Here is a 21537-nt window from a genome sequence, read left to right on the forward strand (position 1 = left end):
GAGAAAAAATATCCACCCCTTTACTACAGCCGCACAGATTCCAGACGTACGTGGAAAATGTGTTCTTTCCATTCATGTCAAGTGAATGTCCGATATTTCTTGCTGGTCAACAAATATTTGGGCCTTTGTGGCTCAACAATTTGTCGCTGAACGCCATCAAATATTAAAGCCAGTCTGTTACATTTGTTTCAAGTATTTCTTCATAATTTCCAATAATTATCAAGATTTTTTTTTATTCATTCTTAATGGTTTGCTATTTTAACAAAATTTTAAGTTGTCTTAAAATACACTCTGCAGTGTACTGCGCCCAAAGTCTCATGAAGCTGTGAATAGTGAAATTAAAACATTCTTTTCACCTTTTCCAGTGTAACAGTTTTTATTAATGTACACCATAATTTTTTAACAATACACCTAAAAAAAACATTATGTGGAACATAATAACTCTAAAAACGATAGGGCCTTTAAACTAAACTGTTTGGGCTGACAATCCAGTTTTCAAAATGGAAAAAAATTGGTGACCATGATATTCTGATATCTTGTACATATTTTGAGAAACTAAAAAGAGAAGTTAGACAAAAGCCTTTCTTTCTTCTTTCAACTCAACGGTATATTTTCTGGCATGTGATCAGGTACTCTGGGTAGGCCTGGGTGTCGTTGAAGATCACAAACAGCGTTGGCCTTGACATGGAGTCTGTGACGCTGTCGAACCGCAGAGGAATCGCAGAGTCTTCTTTTAGTGGCGCTGCCTTCATCTCATGCTGCCCGACTGTGTAATCCCCCGTCAAAACCTTTACCATGAACACAAACTTGTGTCCATCCGCGTTCGGTGGAGAATACGTGTCGGAGACAGAGAGGCCAGCGTTTACAGCGAAGTAGACCCCCTGTCCATACACGGTTGCTGCGAAAGAATAAGAATGTTATTCCACATCTGCTTTCATATGTGCAAAATGAACCTGCACGAAAAGCCCGTACCGTTCTTCCCGCAGAAGCTTCTGTTGAAGCCGTGAACGCAGATCTCCTTCACACTCCTCTCATTTGTGCCGTGGAACAATGTGCGCTCCACACCCACGCTGGTGGGGTTCGCCAACATGCTGGCCTTCTTAAGCTTGTATTGATTGTACAGGAGCGAATTTGTGATTTTTTCTACCTATGAGTTTTTGGGGAGAAATGTATTTATTTTTAAAGTAAAACATACATATTTATTTATATTACTTTCAGTGTATTGAAATGTTTAAATGCTCACCTTTATTATTCTTATTTTATTATGGTATTCCTCAATGGTATCGTAGAACTCCTTGACCACGTCTTGAAACTCATCTGAGCTCTCATCCACATGGGACACATTTGGCATGTCAGACAAAAAGCTGTACTCCGTGTCTGATCAAAGAAATGCACAAGTTGGAAGAACACAGATTAACAGTATTATTGAATAACCATAAACGTATTTGTACCAAATTTACTTTTTTTTAGGTATTACCACAACATTACAATCTCATCAGCGTACAGCGGTGAAGAACACAAAAATAAAGAAAAAAAGGACAGTCAATGCTGTTCATTTTAAAATGCAAGACCAACACACGCTAGATCATACATGTTCTTGCACAGAAGGGAAAATGGTGGTTTAACTACTCCACAGCTAAGATAATTCATACTTAACTACAAGTTGTATCTGAAAGATTCAATATTTTACCCATTTCAAATATTCAGTACATTTTCGTAATTTACCAGACGCCCTTATCCAGAGCGACTTATAATCAGTAGTTACAGGGACAGTCTCCCCCCTGGAGACACTCAGAGTTGAGTGTCTTGCTCAGGGTTTGAACCTGGAACTTCTGGTTTATAGGCAAGTTTGTTACCCACTAGGCTGCTACTACTACCCTACTATACCCAAAGTACTATTCAGTATATTTCCAAATATTATAATAATATTAACAATAAAATTACTGTGTTATTAAAGTAAAAAAAACATAAGCAAGCTGTTTACACGTTTTGCAATGCGTTAACCTATTACTTTGTTTTACATATTTATTTTATTTTTAAAAACGTTTTGGTTAATGTTGTTTATTTGTTTTATGTCTTATTTTATGAAATATAAAGCACTTTGGCTTCATCTCTGTATATTTTAAATGTGCTTTATAAATAAAATAGATGGGATATATCACAAAATGAACCTGTCACTCGGTGGATTCGTATTGTATTGTGTATTGTGTGCAATTCCCCCACTCACTGAATTAAATTGCAGCGGTTGCCTGTGGCACCCAGGGCATCTGTGAATATCCACTGTTGTTTTCTCGCAGGTGAAGGAAAAGAAAAAGGCAAGACAGGATGTTGCAGCATTTACTGAACTTACAGCGACTGGGACATTGTGGTGAGAGAAGCTCTGGCCCCGCAGACTAATACAGCTCTTCATTCAATGTGACTGGGAAGGGACAATTCACTGGGATTTATTTTACTGGCAGAGGTGTCCACGACCTGCAGAGAAAGGTGTAGTGTGGTTTTACCCACTTTCAACTTTGAAAAGGACCACATCGGTCTCACTGCTGCATCATTTTAATACAGAAACCCTGTGTAGGCTTGATCACATTAAATGAACAGCTGAGCTGGTCTTCAGGTGTGGGTACATTCCAGCAGTCAGAGCATCTCTCACAAGGATTTCCTGTTTTACACAAAAATCTGGACAGTTTTTCCTTCAGCTGAGTCCCAAAACAAAACGTTCCCAAAAGTCAAGGTTTCCCTTGGTGCCACCTGGATTCCAGTTCAGTGAGAGTGGAGTATAGGGGGAATTACACACAATATCCTAAACAGTGATAATTCTACAGAAACAAGGCAAAGATACACGCGTGGACCATCAGGACATATCGAGCTAAACAGCTCAACAATGCGCAATACTACGCATTTTTGCTTTTATATGGGTCTTATTGGTCCCCTAATACTGTATCAGAAGTCTCTTTCTGAAATTGGTGCAGAATTACAGCCACTTTGATCCAGTCCCACAATGAGATTTTAGCGACGTTTTAGCTTTAAAAGCAAATGAGGAGGACAGCGGCCTATTTATGCGAGTGGGAATTCGCGAAAAATTACATCATCAATTCACCAACCACGATGTTTGGTGCAAACAGTAAATCGTGTCGGTGTTTTTCCAGAAAAAATACAGTTGACCCACTAGTTCTTCAGTGACAGTTTTGCACGACGGAACTAAAGACAAAAAATACATTTGTGCTCATTTTTACGATGCTTTTTACGTTTAGAAGCCATGACATTCGGTGGAGATCATGTTTTAAAGAGCATGAGAAACAGGAGGTACCTTTCCCCTTATGATGTCATAAGGGGACAAATTCCAGATCCGACCATCTGAGCTGCCGCTCTATGAACGGCAGAGCTGAATGGACAAAGCACGCTTTACACCCATCACCAGTTCTAGCCACTGCAGGACCATAGACAGGCTAAGGGAACTCGTATTAATGTTAAATAATCTCAACTAATCTCATAGATAAATCATAAGATAATACAGGATGTTGGTACCTGGTATAACTGCTGAAAGGTCCCCTGGACTGAGCAGTTTTCTAGCAATTGTCAAAGATTTCCCGGACAAAACACTGGTCTCTTGCATGTTCTCAAAGTCAATTTTGTAAGGCTGGCCATCAAACAGAATATCAATTTTTTTCTGTTTCATCTTCCATGCATTCTCGATGTAAGTTGTTGCCTCAGGTAGGTATGGCGTGGCTGCCATTGTTCCTTGTTCGTTCCGCACCCACTGCACACTCGTCAGTACTTCAGGGTCAGATACAGTGTTAGAGATCCTCTTTAAAAGGTTTTTCACATCCGGTAAGGCCTCAGCAACATAGTCCTTGAACCCAGAGACAGTCACAGTTGTTCCATCCACACGGATCTCCACTGCATGCTTCCTCATGATGAGGTCCAAGCACCGCTTGTAATATTCTGAGAGGTTCTTCAAATTTTTGTGAGACACTTGCTCTTCACACTGTCGCTGTGTCACCTTCTTCCCCAGCGCAATGTCCACACGTATCAAGTCTGTGCTGTAACCAGCAAATACTGAGATCTCAACAACATTGGCCATCCGAATGCAGTCCTTCAGAGATGCCTCCACTGCCTGGTTCAGCAATGAATTTTCCCTGGACAGTTCAGGTCCAGTGCTACCTCTCAAGGAAAGCTCCAAAGCCTCTTGCAGATCTTTCTCGTCCTCAGCAAAAGACCTCACATTAGTCTCCATGGAATACTGAATTGCAAGAGAGAGGCGGGCATCCTCCTCCAGGTTGGACGTGTTTGTGGCTGGTAGGGCCTGGGCCACCAAGGGGGAAGCCGTATGTTGAATCTGAGAGCTTGTTGGGGCTGGGTCCTCAGCCTGCATGTTGGGGTCCGCAGTGTAAAGGTCCTCCTCTTCACTCATGGATGATACACTATTAGTCCCTGACATCTGTCCCTTGGCTCCGTCAATGGCAGACAAAAGTTGCTTGGCTTCTTCAATATGGACTGAGAGGAAAAAATAAAAGTATAAATTAAATAAAACTTATTTTTTGAAGAAAGATCACATCTATGGAGACATACCCCTCTCAGGATCGCCAGTGAGGTTTGTTGCACTCAAGCCAGTTGGTGTTCCTGTATCACTGAAAGCCCTTGGGAAGTTCTGATGCGACATAATTTTCCACGCGCCTTCAAAAATATCCTAAAAACAAATACAAAGGAATGGATATCGTTAGTGCTGTTGCTGTGCAAAATCAACAGAGAAAAAAAAATGCCTACCTCATTCGTGGTTTCCCAGTGAACCTGATCCATGCTTATGTGCACCTGGAACTTTGACTGCATTTCATGCAAGATGCTGGTCCCCTCCTCCCCAACCAGAAACCGAGCTATGCCAGGTCGGCAGACTCTGATGGTCTTGGTGCAGACAGCGTCGATCAAGCCATGCAAGACCTCCTCTGCAGTCTGACATGCTCCAGCATTACCGCTGATCTGCCAGGTGAAAGGAATCACGAAAATATTCATTTATATTCATTTTTAATTACAATATGCACAGCCAATTTTAAATAGTAAGAAAGGTTGCATACACTCAGTCCATCTCCAGACTCAAGCGGTAACAAAGTGACCTGATTCATTTCCGCCAGGAGATGGCTGTAAAAAATCTGCAGGTAGTTCAGCATCCCTGGTTCCATGAGTATTACGGTGTCCTTCTGGACGGGTGTGGTGAGGAACTGAATGATAGCCGTCTGTTTCTCCTCCTCCATGTCCTTCATGGTCACCACAGTGATCTTCCTGCCAATGTCAGTGATGAAAACCGAGCAGAAGTCCAGTGTGCAGAGAAAGGCAGGCCACTCTTGGCAGTAGAGCATGCATTCATAGGTTTCCTCCACAGGCAAGCTGAACTGGGATATCAGAGCTTTGATGGAGTTGCAGGCCTGGTGCACCATGCTCAGGGACAGAGACGTCACCACCACGACAGGGCCTGACACCTCGTAGTTAGACGGCAAATTCTGTTCTTTCAACTCTTCTAAAATCTTTTGCTTCACTTCCTCTTTAGCCAGGAACTCTGAGAACATTTTGTCAAAGGTCAAGTGCGCCTGAGCAATGGAACTCAAGAACTCCAGTATTGAGTTCTTCACCCTCTCCACACCTAGCTGGTCAGGGCCGACGACCTTTACTCCATCTACGGTGACATGGAGATCAAAGTCAGGGTTTTCAGACCGGAGCTTCTCAGGCAGGCGACTTGCCTCAAACAGGTGGAGTTTGAGTGGGTCGGGGACATCAATGTGACTGAAAGCTGGCTTGGCACTGGCTGCAGGTGACTGGACCTTTTCCTTTGCTCTGGCTGTATAGGTCACCTCATCGTTTAGGTGTGCGGGTGATGCTGGGGTTTCAGAAATGGCAGCGTTTCCAGACACCGTAAGCGCAGTCATGGTAGATGGAAGTGTGGAGACAGATGCAGGCATTTCCTCAGTCTCCATGGGAACAGGATCTGCTGCTCCACTCGGGCAACTGACCAGCAAGTTGCTTGTATCCGGCAGAAGAAAGTCAAAATAGGGCTTAATCCGTAACTCCAAGTCTCTACATCTGTGGGGCATCTTCATGATCTCATCTACAGCTGTTATGAAATAAAATAATATTTACCTCAAAATACATAAGGCTATATATAACGTAGCTGAAGGTTTCCTACCTTCTCAGGAATATCTAACCAGCTACTTGATTACACAGTATATATATTTTTTAATCCAAGATATATTGTCCATGAGTTTTTTAATTGTTTTTTTATTGTTCATGTAATTTCAGGTTTGATGACACTTACATTCAAAGTCCTTGAATGAGACTTTAGCAAGACCTTCAGCCACCATGCTGATCTCCATCACCTCTGTGCCACAATTCTCAAAATACTGACTGAGCACATCTTCAGTGACACCGGGGGAAACATTCTCCACCAAGATGGCATCTGTGCGCTCTAACTGCTCCAGAAAGAGCTGTGCTCCTTCCAGTGTTCTCCTGGCCACGTTTTGAGAAAGCTTCAGAAAATCTGCCATTGTATAATAAAGGGATATATATTTAAAATGAATCACAATTATGGACGTCAAAAATCCATATCCACATTCAGGGCACCATTTTAAAACTGAGGCTAAGCATCTATGGGGGACTTCACGTGTGTAATGTAAGGCGTTGTCCTCAGGATATGCATTAATAAAGAAAGGACGGCTTGTTTGCTATCAGTATCTTGAAACGGGGTAGTGGTGAAGTAGCAATTAAGGAAATGGACCCGTAATCGGCCCGAACCGCCAAGGTGCCACTGAGCAAAGCACCGTCCCCACACACTGGTCCCTGGGCACCTGTCATGGCTACCCACTGCTCACCAAGGGTGATGGGTTAAAAGCAGAGGACACATTTCACCGTGTCACCGTGTGCTGTGCTTCACAATGACAATCGCTTCATTTACATTTACAGCATTTATCAGACGCCCTTACCCAGAGCGACTTACAATCAGTAGTTACAGGGGACAGTCCCCCTGGAGCAACATAGGGTTAAGTGTCTTGCTCAGGGACACAATGGTAGTAAGTGGGATTTGAACCCGGGTCTTCTGGTTCATAGGCGAGTGTGTTACCCACTAGACCACTACCACCGCTTCACTTCACAATATGATAATGTTTTTATGAACAGTTAAAAACGGGAGGAGTCTGATGGTTGACGGTTGTCATGTTCAGCCAATCAACATGATTAAAGGTCTCCTGAATTTTTTTGCCTTTATATTGGTCTTAATGATCCACTTATACTGCATCTGAAGTATCTTTCCTAAATTTAGATGTGGTGCTCAATTACAGCCACTTTCATCCAGTTCCGCAATGAGATTTGTCACGGTGTCTGTCGCTAAATGCAAATGAGGAGGAGAGAGACGGGACGAGGTGGAGAGCAGCCTATAGAAGTGAGTGGGCATTTGTGGAAATGATGTCATCAACACCATTCACCAACCACAATGTTTGGTTCAGACAGGACGTCAGCGTTTTTCCAAAAACATTTAATTAATCCACTGGTTCTTCAGAGGCTCTCGTGATGGAACACACGTGTGCTCATTTTTACATCCAATAACTGAACAACTGTAATGCTTTGCACGTTTGGAAGCTATGACAGTCGGTGGAGTTCCTTTTTTAGGGGAGGGGTGGGAAATTCCACCGTCTGATCTGCCACTCTCTTAATGGTGAAGCACTCTTTACACCTATCGCCAGGCTAGGGGAAGTCATATTAATGTTAAATAATCTCACAAAGTGACATTTTCATGGTAGGGACCTTTAAACATTCAAGATAAATCTTGGTGCTGAGCTTAGTGCCAGTTTGAAAATAATGCCTTTTCAGTTTCATATATTTTTGGTAAGAACAATATTCATAATTGATTATGAAATGTTCAGACACTTATTAAACAGTGGTACATAGTTGTGGGGAACATACACAAACATATTATGAAGTAAAAAGTAATTACTGTTAATGTGCCACACTTGTGATATTGTATGAAAGTATGCTGAGACTAGGAAGACCAAACCTGAATACGGTTGGTGAAAGTGGATGATGGTTAGGTTGTTTCCCGCTGACCGATAAAGGGCATATTCTTCAGGCTCCACCTCCATTAGATTCTCCACATACATTTCTACCAGTTCATCGCTGGTGGCGGGGTCCAGGCCGTGCAGAAGAAGCCTCTGAGGATCCTTCGAAGCTTTCCTTCGTACCGTTAGTGTAACGCCACTGAGGACGTGGGAGTCTTTTGACAAAACTCTGGCAGCGACTTTGGGAAAACACATAAAAATGTTTATACAGCTGTGATATACAAAAAAATCTGCTCAAATTCAATATCAGTGATCTCATCGTTAAGGATATATATAAATGATTATTAATATATATTAATATATATTGGGCAATATATATTAATATACATCTTGGGCACAAAACATACACACAAAGTTGCATATCTTTATAATATATACATATATATATTAGTGGTGGGCCGTTATCGGCGTTAACGTGCTGCGTTAACGTGAGACTCTTATCGGGCGATAAAAAAAAAAAAAAAAAAAAATCGCCGTTAATCTATTCACAAAGTTGGGTTGGGAGCTGGGTCTATACTATACAAGCTATTGTGCCGGAGTTAAATGGTTACACTAGATTTATAAGTATATTCCTTCTTTCTTGTGTCTTTTATATTCTTATTTTCTAAAGACTTATATTTTGTTTTTGAGACCCGGTTCAGGTCTCTTGGACACATGGCGTGAGTCGTGAGAGGTGCGTGTAGTTTGTGTGCAAAAAGTTATTTCTTTCATTTTAATTTATGTACATATTAGGAATATTTTGCATGTGTGTTAATTTGTGAATATTTTTTATGTTTTTTTAATACTGTATATTGTAGAGAGAGGTGCAGAAAGACGCGATGTTCTGACGCGACCTTGCTTTTTGTACAGAATACACAAATACACAAGAAATACAAATTTCTTGGGTGTCAGCTCATCATTTGTGGTTCAATAAACGAAATCAAAAAGTTACACAACGCAGAAGAAGAACCGCTACACTATGATGACTTTCACCTTGATATTTTAGCGTGGATGTATACCTAGCCGAATTGCACTGTAGGGGGCGAGAACGAGTTTTCCGATTAATCTAGATTAATTCCAAGATTACAGTGAGATTAATCTAGATTAAGAAAATTAATCTATGCCTACCTCTAATATATATATATATATATATATATATATATATATGTGTGTGTGTGTGTGTGTGTGTGTGTGTGTGTGTGTGTGTGTGTGTGTGTGTATTACATCACAGCAGTATTTATTTTAATTAAATAAAGAGAACTGTCCCTTAAATACTGCCTTGTAACCTGTCATATATGAACATTATCATTTATATTAAAGTCACCCAATCGATATGTCGTGGAAACTGAAGGAAACTAAGTTTCACTATCTAGAGGTGAAAGCCGAAGATGAAATTTGATCATGTGGCCCCAGCTATTCGCTTTTATTTTTCCCTGAAGGAGAATGTCGCCAGTCCGTGAACCACAGGCAAGGAAAATTAAAGCAAAGCTTTGTACTAAATTGTTCGGCTGCACTAACCCACCATGCTAGAAGAGTTTTATCCTGTCCAGCTTCAAAACAGCAACATGCTTAGGGCCAAGTTAAATCTGTTTTTATTTTTTCCTAAATTTCCTTAATTTTTCTGAATTCTCTTTTATCTGTAATAAACATATTTATTCACATAAAAAAACTATGTGATTATGGAGTGGTTGGGAAAAAATAACCTGGAATATGACAAATCATATTTAATAACTTCAACAAAGTGCTTAGGCATTTACTCTTTGCTTTTGTAAACAATCTACATGTAAATAATATGCGCATTTCATGCAAAGAACTATTTCACAATATTACACATTCTTCCTTTTGTAAAATAAAAGTGCTTCACGTTTGACCTCAACATAAAAATCACATCAAATGAATTAACATTGTGGACCCCTGGAATATATATACAAAAAAATTATGCGTAATGAACCGGAACCAAAATAATAAAACTACGTTTTGAACAGGCTGATTTGTTGTTTTGGTGCTAGTATGACCTCAGCCACCCCAAAAATGGACTGTTGTCTCTGCTGCGATCAGGAAGTCCAACAAAGAGAGGATGAGGAGGAGCTTCTTCCCGCAGGCTATACCACCTCTCAACAACCACATCACTTCATAGGACAGAACTCTAATACACTCCAGCACTTTCATTCACTTCTGGACACAATCCCCCCCCAGGGTTTCACTTTACTTTACACATTTGCACACCTTCGCCCTCCCTGTTACACATATTTTATGTTTAAAAATGGTAATATATGGTTATGTTTGCAATATTTGCATATTGTTTCATCAGTTGAATACTTGCAATATTTGCAATATTGAGGTCTATAGCCGCCGCAAAAGCATTTCACTGCATATCATACCGTGTATGACTGTGTACGTGACAAATAAAACTTGAATTTGAAATTTGTCTTACGGCCAGGCCCTAAACGCTGCGTACGTGCGCGCATGCGCGGAACCGGATTCACGAAGTCCCGCCCCCCGCCGGAAACATGCGTGGTGGTCCAATTATACACGCCAATTATACACAATCATCTCGCGTAGCTCCGTTTAAAAGGTGCGTTCACCGCAGACACAGCTTCAGAGCAGAAACTCTCCAAACACGCAGTAACAAGTGGACCAGGACGTTTTATTTTATTTTTTTTTTTACCTTCAGCACTCTCGAACACCACCGTGGCCCTGGAACCCCGTCGCTGCAGACAGGCGACCGCGTCTCCCCCGGAGCGCTTGCTCTCGAAGTACAGCTTAAGCAGCTCGTCGTGGGTCTTCTCGGCCACGCCGAGCACCTCCAGGGTCCGCTCCTCCGCGCTTCCACCGTCCATCCCGCCTGGCGAACTCGAGCCGCGGCACTACGCCCCCGTCACCGTCATCTCAAGAGTTCGATCTGGCGTCCTTTACTGATTATTTACTCAGAAACACGCTCGTTGGCGCCTTGTCGTATGTCGTGAGCGCTCGACGCCACCGACGTTCAAGCTCGGCAGGAAAAAAGGACGAAACGAAAGTGAAAGTATCGTCGCCAAGGCGCTGGAATAACGCAACCGCGCAGCAGGCAGCGCGAATTGTGTTATAACGCGTAGTAAGGCGGCGAGAAACGTTGCCGGTCAGGTGATCTAAAGAAGTAATCGGGTTGTAGACGTGTCGTGTCGGCGTTGCTCCCGGGTTTCCCAACGTAGCTGGAACTGGTTCGAGTGAACTTCCTGGTTCGAGTGCGTCGGGCGCGCCACGTGACGTCACGCGGCGCGCGCACCCGCCATCTATGGCTTACATTTACATTTACAGCATTTATCAGACGCCCTTATCCAGAGCGACTTATAATCAGTAGTTACAGGCACAGTCCCCCACTGGAGCAACTTAGGGTTAAGTGTCTTTCTCAGGGACACAATGGTAAGTGGGGTTTGAACCTGGGTCTTCTGGTTCATAGGCGAGTGTGTTACCCACTACGCTACTACCAAGTTAAAACACTTGAAGTTCCTCGACTTAAAAAATAAGGGGTGTTTTATTAAAATTTTTCACTAGGTTTCTTCTCCTCTCTCCCATGAATATTAACTTGCATTTCTGTGGCACTTACATGTGTGTTGCATTTTCACCCCATCAAAAAAAAAAAAAACAAACCTGCCTACACCATCAACCCAACAAAAGGAACAATGATGAAATCTTAAATAATTTGTTTCTATATGGTGCAGAAAATAAGTATTTAGCCCCTTCGAGCAACAATTCTGGCCCTTGTAGACCTGTTACTACTTCTTTAAGAAGCTCTTCTATCCTTTACTCATTACCTGTATTAATGGTGCCTAAAAATGGTCAGACTCCATTTAAGCACACCAGGGACTAGATTGGGACAAGCCAATCTACAACAGGCAGCTTGGTGAGAAGTGATTGGAGCAACTATTAAAAATGACAAACACAAGCGCATGAACAGACAGGAGAATGACTATGACAAAACAGCGACACGAGCCAATAGGCATAGCCATTCATAACCATACATTATACAATCAAGGTAATCTGGAGCACCACATTAACAACATGACAACTCCGAACCAGCATATCCCTCCCTAGAGTCAGATCATGACACACTTATTAATATTCACATTTTACTAAAGTAAATAAATATTGAATTGACAAATAGTTTGCAAATAATAAAAATACACTTTTTTTGGCCAATTTCTTTAAAGGGACAAATCTGTAAAGTATATTCCATTACTGGATTTTGCAGGTGTTAATACTGACAAAACAAATAGTTATTTTGTAATACACAATGTTTGTTTGAAACCATTATAACCATATAAGGTTAATGCAGAACTGACCATATTTTATATCTGTACTTTGTGTTAGTATGACTTGGTGATCTAGTATGGTTGATGAATTAGACTAGGACAGAGGAAGGAGGGAAAGAGTTGGACAATCAGTGGGTGGACCAATTGGGTTCAGATGCCCACTAGGTGACAGACTAGTTCCATGTAAGGGGACCCCTCTCTTCCTCCTACTCAGCCCCACAGACAACACTGGTACCTGGCATGCTTCATTTAGTGGCCTAGGGACCTTTATTAAGGGAGGAGTAATGTAGCGAGTACCCATTCTTCAGTACATTTTCGAAAAAAAATTCTGTATAGAAAGGTTTAACGGTATTTACAATACATACTTCAGCCAGTAGATGGTAGCATGCTGATGAACTCTTTCAGAAAAAGCTGACCACTCAGCTCCACCGGTTCTGAACTCTGGCAAACGGCAATCAAATCCCTACTGTTTTTTTTATTTTTTTTTTTTATCAAGGTATTTGTTAAAAATCTCAAAAGTAGTATATGTTGTATTAGCCTCGAGTCAAACTCTGAGGTGCGAGGCCCTGTCCCTAACCGCTGCGCCACAATGCGACCCAGAGAGAAAAATTGCTAAACAATATTAGACACGACAGTGTGGCTTGCTCCCTGTCCCATGTGCACATAGATTTATGATGAATATGGACATTTCACATGTAAAATTGTGTGCCTGCTTACTGCTGCTGCTGGGCCAGAGTCTCACACCTGTCTAAAGGGGGATGGGGCGGGCTGCTTTCAAATAAAGCACGTTTTATTCATTCATTGTATTGTGTCACGATTCATTTTTCCTGGGTTGTGTGAAATGCAAACCGAATCTGCGCACTAAAGTGTCTATTCATGTACATTGTGGCGGTCGTCGGGTTGGAGGATGGGTGTTGATACTGGAGTGCAAAATGAACACAGATGGAATATGGACAAGAAAAAAGCTCTAAGCCCCGTATATGTTTACCTGGTTAAATTCAGTATGATTTGGACCACAGGGAGGGTGTTCGCCCAGGGCACCAAGCGGGCTAGGACCGCCCCTGCCTGTGAGATGGGCTCTGGCAGCTACAAATAAAAAGCGTCATATTTAGGCATGTGATTATTATTCTAACTATAATATTTTTAGAACAAATGCAGTTCTGCTTCCTGAACCCATATTACAGTTTTTCTCAAATGCTAAAACACAAAAGCCAATCCTCTAAACCAAATGACCAGTTGTCTAAACACATTTACTAAATCTAGCCGTCATTTTCCAACATCATAAACACAATTTCACATGAAGACACAATTCACAAAACACAATCCTCCGTTCTCATAAATCTAAACACATTTTTCCTCGCTAAAACACAAGAATTCTGCTAATTTGATGCAAAATGCTTGCCACAGTCAGCAATATTTGAACACAATGAACACACTACAGCAAAACAATTGAAAACACAATGCTCAGTTTACATGCAACGACTCAAAATTCAAGACACTTGTTGCTAATGCTGTGACCACATGTATAAAAGCAAGGTCAGAGTGCACAGTTGGCTGAAGATTCCAAACACAATGGATGAAGGCAGAATCAGGGGAAGAGGAATTTGTGTCAGAGGAAGGAGAAGAGCTGGCCATGGAAGAAGAGGAGCAGGCCAACGAGGAAGAGGAGTTCAAATCAGAGGAGGAAGGAGGCCCACAAGGGAGAGGAGAACGTCCAGGAGGGAGAGCAAGACAACCTCAAACCATCATTACGGACGAGTACAATATTTACAGCATTTATCAGACGCCCTTATCCAGAGCGACTTACAGGGACAGTCCCCCCCTGGAGACACTCAGGTTTAAGTGTCTTGCTCAGGGACACTATGGTAGTAAGTGGGATTTGAACCCGGGTCTTCTGGTTCATAGGTGAGTGTGTTACCCACTAGGCTACTACTACCACACATGTTTCTTTCTTTAGAGTTGAAAGAATGCCACATAGGAGGTGGGAGGGTTGCCATATTTACAGTGGCACAAGAAACCCTCATTGTGGATATGGTTTGTGAGAACAACCTCATCAGACTCCAGGAGATCAGAGACAATGTCATTGCCGATAATGTCAACTTCGAGAGCAGGCTTGTCCACCGGCATGGAGGATGTCAATGTCTCCTCACCTTCCTAGAGAAGCTAAAAGACATCCTCCTGGACTGCCAACAACACCATCCTGGGCCCGCACATCACATTTATGTGATCCTTTGGGACAATGTCCACTCCTACAGAACAAACCAAATCAGAGAGTGGTTCACCACCAACAGTAAACGTCTGTCTGCCACCCTACTCCCCTTTCCTGAACCCTATAGAGGAGTTCTTCTCATTGTGGAGATGGAAGGTTTATGACAGACAACCATACACTACCTCCTAAGGGCAATGGAGCTGGCCTGTGGTGACATCCCAGTGGAGGCCTTCCAAGGATGGATTCGCCATTCCAGGGCTTTTTTCCCTCGGTGCCTGGCAAGAGACAATATAGCCTGCAATGTGGATGAGGTGATGTGGCCCAATGCATATCAGCGACATGATGCCGCACAGTGATTGTAGTGTGAATAAAATAAATAAAAAACCTTCACACCCTGATCATGTTTTCAAGAATACTGTTGTGTGCAATAGATTCTGTTTTTGCATTGAGTTGTGTTACAGTAGTGTACATGCAGAATTCTTTATAGATTTATACATATGAAACAATTCCAAAGGCCTAATTCTCTGCAGAGACCTAAGAACATCCGTTACTGTAAAGTGTCTAAAAATATGCACTGGCAGTAATGAAACAGAACCTTCTCACAAACTGAGCATTGTGTTTTCAATTGTTTTGCTGTAGTGTGTAATGATGTGTATAGTGTTTACATTTTTGGAAGCTTCGAGCTGCTCTTTTGGTGTGAAATTTGAGTTTTGAAGTGAGAATGTGTGGTTGTGTTTATGTAGCTTTAGAAAAGGGTGTTGTGTTTAGACATTGGGGAACATGGAGGAAACGTTTGTAATATGAGTTTTAGCATTTGAGAAACACTGTATTGTGAAATGTTATGAAACAACAAGAGACTAAAAACAAATGTGATATCGATGAAAGATTTGTCCCTTATAAATTTCTAACATGTTATCTTGTGTTTTATTGGCCTTTAATAAAACAAACAGGGAATATGGGCTTTGACAAAAAGATGAGGAATGACAGAAAGAGGATGGAACACAGCAACACAGATGGAACTTTTTTTTTAACCAGTTCTTTACTAATGTGTTATTATTATCATCATATCATGTCAAATAACCGTTATTATCATACTATATTTACATTTACGGCATTTATCCAGAGCAACTTACAATCAGTAGTTACAGGGACAACTAAGTGTCTTGCTCAGGTACACAATGGTAGTAAGTGGGATTTGAACCTGGGTCTTCTGGTTCAGAGGTGAGTGTGTTACCCGCTAGGCTACTTCCACCCATGTCATATACCATATACACTGTACACCTTTTCATGTTTTGTGTTGCATGTTATTCCATTTGCGCAATATCTTTTTGCAAGCTACAAATCCAGTCTCGTCTCTGGTTGACTAAATTTGACTTTGACAGAGGAAACATCAACTTTCCTGTTTTGAACTATTTAACTACAATAAGGTTGTTACCATGAATGGACACCGGAAATATGTTTAATATAACAATAATATAACTACATATACAACAGCAACCTTTGCTTGTCTTCTACATTTCTTGAGAGCACAAGTTTCTTGACACCTGGATCCATGCTTCAGACGTTGCAGAATGCATTGGTGTAGGATGACTGCTTGGACACGAATTTAGAAATTAGGACAGTGGTGGCCTAGTGAGTAAGGAAGCAGAATCGTAATCAAATCCAGAACCACCAAGGTGCCACTAAGGTCCTCTGCTCCCCGGGCGCCTGTCACGGCTGACCACTGCTCAGTAAGGTTGATGGGTTAAAAGTAGAGGACACATTTTGTGTCTGTCTGCTGTGTGCCGTGTATCACAATGACAATATCAATCACTGGCCCAGTAGACAATATCCAGGATCACCGTCAAGTTGGAGCAACTTAACAGTTTCTTTTTGCTGGGGCCTGCTTTTTTTTTAGATTCTGCGCGAAAGAAGCTTTATTCCCCCTTTGCAACTGATATGATTAACCCCGGGTGCCATTTATTATTTCTCTCCGTTGGTATCATACTGCAGGGCCCATTTTCTCAGTTGTGAGACAGGTTCCCCAACCCATCATCTGATACCAGGTGAAGAGAGCAGAGCCCTTCTTTCATCCCCCAGTGTCATATGTGTCAGTACAAGGTTTGATGCTTAAGAAATTCCCAGTTAACGGGTAGACTTGGGTGGGTTTCTTAATCACTCTTGAATGGCCAGAACCATAAATGCCAATGTATTGCTGTTTCATCATACTGTCATGGGCGATTGGGGGCACAGGGGCGTACCGCACCCAAGGTAACGCAGAGCATAAATGTGGAAGAACTAGAAGAGGACAACGCAAACTCGTTCGTTGAATCCCATTGCGTCTGTGTAAGCTTTTCTCTTGACTGACCCTGTTTCACAGCGACAGCCTTGTTCCTGACAGTTCTCTCGGATTGCCCTTGCCTGCCTTACGTTTGGACCCCGATGTTGCCGACACCTTTTTCAGCCCACGACTAAGATTTCTGCGTTTACTTTGACACCGCATCCGACCCCGAAACGAACACAAGAACATTTCTAATGTGCTAATGCATCCCATGACCACGGCGATGATACATACGCACGCCTAAGATAGGGTGACCAGGTAATCCATAGCAAGGTGAAAACTTTGAGCTAGGACAGGATTTCTATTAGATGGATCTGAATTTTCAGCTGTGTGCTGATTGGTCAGTCTTTTCCAGTCCTGCAAATGAATGTAGCTGTGTTTTAATTACAGAGCGGCATAAAACTACAGCCATCTTTTCCAAAACGGTGATGCAACGCTAAAAAAAACAACATTTTTTATTTGCAGTTTTACAAATGTCATGAAACACTACCGTCTGCACCTTTATTTTTAAAATAGCACATTTCCAATTTGTGCATCATTTCTATTTCTACCTTGATGAGCGATCTTACCAAGTGACTTGGAAAGGATCCACCTCTACCTCACGTAGACTCTCCACTGGTGTCCCTCAAGGCTCGGTGCTAGGTCCTCTCCTTTTCTCCCTCTACACGAGATCACTTGGTGAGGTCATTTCCTCACATGGATTATCCTACCACTGCTATGCTGACGACACACAACTCCTCTTCTCCTTTCCTCCCTCTGATCTTCATGCTGCTTCCAAAATCTCTGCATGTCTAACAGACATCTCGTCTTGGATGGCAGCCCATCACCTCCAACTCAATCCCACCAAAACTGAACTAATATTCATTCCAGCAGATTCTTCACCACATCAGGATCTTGCTATTTACCTAGACAACTCGCAGCTCTCTCCTTCTGCAACAGCCCGCAACCTTGGCGTAACAATAGACAACCAACTCTCCTTCTCAACTCACATCAGCAATCTTTCCCGCTCATGTAGATTCCTTCTCTACAATATCAGACGAATCCGCCCTTACCTGTCAACCCAGGCCACCCAACTACTGGTTCAGTCCTTAGTAATCTCACGACTGGACTACTGCAACTCCCTTCTAGCTGGTCTACCACTATGTACCATCCGACCTCTTCAACTCATACAAAATGCAGCAGCACGACTGATCTTCAACCTTCCCAAATTCTCCCATACCACCCCTCTGCTACGTTCCCTTCACTGGCTCCCAGTAGCTGCACGCATCAGGTTCAAAATACTGATGCTGGCCTACAAAGCCAAACATGGAGCAGCACCATCCTACCTCACAGCCCTTATTACACCTCGCACTGCACCTCGTTTACTCCGAGCCTCCAGTACTGCTCGCCTGGTCCCTCCATCTCTGAAGGTAAAAGGAAAACATTCATCTAGACTCTTCTCCGTCTTGGCCCCTCGGTGGTGGAATGAACTTCCCCTCGAGGTCAGAACAGCTCAGTCACTGAGCACCTTCAAACGACAGCTCAAGACCTTCCTCTTTAAAGAATATTTAGATTAAATTGTAATTTTCTTGTCAAACTTTGTGTACAGAATCTACAACAGAGTGAATTAAATAGATGTATTCATAGTTGGGGTCCTAGTGAACCGGAATTGATCTCTTCATCGATGGTAACTTGAAAGCACGTTGTAAGTCGCTCTGGATAAGGGCGTCTGCCGAAATGCCGTAAATGTAAATGTAAATGTATTTCTAATTTCTAGGCACAATTTGAGGATTAATGTAAATACAGCTACTAATGCTCACGTGAAATGGCTACACAAGTCTTTCACTCAAGGAAATAAACCAGTCACAGCCACGCAAAGGAGCCCTTCTATTTTTGTGTAGTTTGCAAAACCTGAAGTAGCTCAAGATGCCTGAAATGCAGATGAGCTTGTGAGAGTGGTAATTGCATAACCCAGATAACATAAAAAAAAAATCTGAAAATAACAGCCTGTGCTCTGATTGCCTAGATTGCATATTTAGACCATGCCAGCACCGCCCAGAACGTCTAGGATCCGCTCGGCAGATGTGCGATGTTGACTGTCAGGCGATGGCGATAAACAGCGCTCCCACAGACTCCGAGACTCTTTTCATTTTTTGGTAGGCCGTGGTGACAGGCGGTAGCTTGCATGCAATCTTGAAAACGCAGCCCTGCTGTGTGACACATTTTCAGCTGCATCCGGTGACATGTTGGTCTGCCAGGCTCATCTGTCATCATCTTAAAGAGTCACACACTGTAAAAACAACGCATCTCACTTTGTGGCAACTCTTGACATCTAAATGCATAAGTTACGCGTAATCAGGCTTTTTTTCCCCTCTGAAGTCATTTCTTTTCATTTAAAGTCATGGATTACGCTGATCAATTCAGTTGACTCAGTCGGTCAAAATGGAAATTCACTCATTTTCATCCACAGTTTTCAATATATATATATATATATATATATTTTATTTAGTGAAGTGATTGTCACTTGTGATACACAGCACAGCACACGGTGCACACAGTGAAATGTGTCCTCTGCTTTTAACCATCACCCTCAATGAGCAGTGGGCAGTCATGACAGGCGCCCGGGGAGCAGTGTGTGGGGACGGTGCTTTGCTCAGTGGCACCTTGGCAGATCGGGATTCGAACCGACAATTACTGGGCCGCTTCTTTAACCGCTAGGCCACCACTAGTGGTTTTCATTTCAGCCGATACAATTTAAATTAATCTAACACAATACAAACCCAGTGAAAACAAAACCACTGTTTATATAAACTGCAGGCAATTTTGTTAATTTAACGACTCAAATATTGATTTACCTAAACTGTTTATTGCAGTTATTTTAATTAAAAATAATAGGTGTTGTTTTTTTAATATGTGTATAATGTAAATGTAAATATAATATAAATTATATAAATAATATAAATGTAGATATAATGTAAAATTATTTGGTCAAGTTCTGCAGTGATTATTATTTTTAGCTAGCTTGTGTTTTATTCTTAAAACAGATCTTAAACAACCATTTTCAAAAAGTATTTTTCATGGGATCTGTGGGATCATCAAAGTTGAAAAATTACTGCAGAAATAATGCAAAAGAAGCCTTGAATAATGGTGGGAAAAAATATGATTAAAAAGCGTTCTTGATGTAATGTGATTGCAGATCACTTAAACATCTGTGATGTCATACAGTAGAAAATGGACAGTCGAACTCACAGCTCTATTTCCATCAGAGTAAAGAGGGAAGAGCGCATGGCAGCAGTTGTGATCTGGGCTTGCTCCAGTTGGTCAGCAACACCAGCCGACTGCCTGACTACCTGTCATAAAATATGAAAATGCATTTTGCATTTGTGGAAACGTGGCTTGGCTTTCTGTCACGTTCTGGACATTTTCTTGTGTTCCCGATGATCCTGATTGTTATCAGCCTGTTTTATTGGTATAAATGCATCACAGGTGTCCTGTCATTTGTCTTTTGCTAGTGTGTCATGCCTACGTGTTATAACAATTAGAATTATTTTTTATTGTCTGTGTACAACTGACATTTCCCATTTAAGTGTCAGCTTTCTTTCTTTCTTTTTTTTTTTGCTATGTTTCATATTATTTGTTGTCCAAGAAATTGTCCACACCCAGGGTAAGATATGCTAAATAATGTTTTTATTTCATGTAAACGTAATGACGCTCCTATGGTCCTTTTTGGGGGGACGATGCTTCAACACACACATGGTGGCAGTAAATGCATCCCAGTGCCACTTCTCACTCCATCATTCATCCACATGTATGTAATAATACAGGATCTAATACAAAGGTCAGTAATTTCAGCAGTTTTGAATAAATTGTCTTTGACCAATGAAAATTTGAAAATGCAAACTGAATAAGGAATTTTTTTTCCCAGAGTAATAAACATCATTGTCCCAGGAAGGGAGAATTCTAAGAGACATGACTGACATGACATGTAACCTATGATGTGCGGAATTAATTCATTTTGACAATGAGTTTCTGTTGTGAAATCAGTATCTGAGTATAAGTAGCAGCCAAACAGGTAGTGCCAGTCACTGTTCAGGTGCCCTACTATTGGTCACAATCAGCATGAATTGTCCCAGTCGCTGAACTCACTTGTCCTTTCGTGTTTTGTTGTCGGCTTGGAAACCACCTCTGTTCAGACTAGCTGTTGAAAACATTATTCATGATTATGGCCAACTGATTACTGAACTGCTCACGACTGCTGCCCCACAAAAACATTTGGAGTGGTCGAGGTCCACGACTTGTGTCTAAAGCTGGGACACCTCTGATAAACGAGCAAAGACACAGGATATACTTGCAAAAGAAAATAAGAAAAAAATTATAGTACAACAAACAAACAAACAAACAAATAAATAAATAGGTTTGACCACTTGATCAGTCTATAATTTCTATGTTAGGTTTATTTAAACAGAATTAAATGCATTTCAAAATAGTTATAAAGATTGTGTAGGTTCACAATCTTGTCCCTGACCTCCATGGAAAGCTCTTTGGTCTTGGCCACGGTGCCAAGTTTGGAATCTGGCTAGACTGATTACATCTATGGACTGGTGTCTTTTGTAGTTGAGAAGCTCCAAATGTCACCTCCTTACCTGACAGAAATCTTGCTGATTGATG

At 41.7% G+C, this 21537-nt stretch overlaps 1 protein-coding gene across 3 annotated transcripts; it reads right to left on the minus strand.

Moving 5' to 3' along the window:
* Nucleotides 1-357: 357 nt before the first annotated feature.
* parp10 (poly(ADP-ribose) polymerase family member 10) lies at nucleotides 358-11293 on the minus strand. Of its 3 annotated transcripts, XM_028964744.1 has the most exons (10): nucleotides 10738-11293; nucleotides 8030-8269; nucleotides 6299-6520; nucleotides 5067-6097; nucleotides 4762-4971; nucleotides 4567-4684; nucleotides 3523-4491; nucleotides 1244-1377; nucleotides 973-1147; nucleotides 358-898 (listed from the first exon to the last, which is right to left on the minus strand). In XM_028964744.1, the coding sequence occupies exons 1-10, from the start codon at nucleotides 10907-10909 to the stop codon at nucleotides 600-602; spliced, it is 3570 nt and encodes a 1189-aa protein (XP_028820577.1). In that variant the 5' UTR covers nucleotides 10910-11293; the 3' UTR covers nucleotides 358-599. The 3 variants fall into 3 exon arrangements, 2 of the variants coding, with proteins under 2 accessions (XP_028820577.1, XP_028820578.1); XR_003743368.1 differs by lacking the exon at nucleotides 358-898 and having other exon boundaries at nucleotides 1134-1147; nucleotides 1244-2472; XM_028964745.1 differs by lacking the exons at nucleotides 358-898; nucleotides 973-1147 and having other exon boundaries at nucleotides 1242-2472.
* Nucleotides 11294-21537: the final 10244 nt, after the last annotated feature.

Source organism: Denticeps clupeoides, chromosome 20 (assembly GCF_900700375.1).
Source record: "Denticeps clupeoides chromosome 20, fDenClu1.1, whole genome shotgun sequence".
NCBI lineage: Eukaryota > Metazoa > Chordata > Actinopteri > Clupeiformes > Denticipitidae > Denticeps > Denticeps clupeoides.

Coding starts and splice junctions, on each gene's coding strand:
- parp10 (XM_028964744.1), bottom strand. CDS start 10,909: ATGGACGGTGGAAGCGCGGAGGAGCGGACCCTGGAGGTGCTCGGCGTG. Junction 6,521..8,029: donor CTTTCACCAACCGTATTCAG/GTTTGGTCTTCC, acceptor ATACAATGGCAG/ATTTTCTGAAGCTTTCTCAA. Junction 4,685..4,761: donor ACTGGGAAACCACGAATGAG/GTAGGCATTTTT, acceptor ATTTGTTTTTAG/GATATTTTTGAAGGCGCGTG.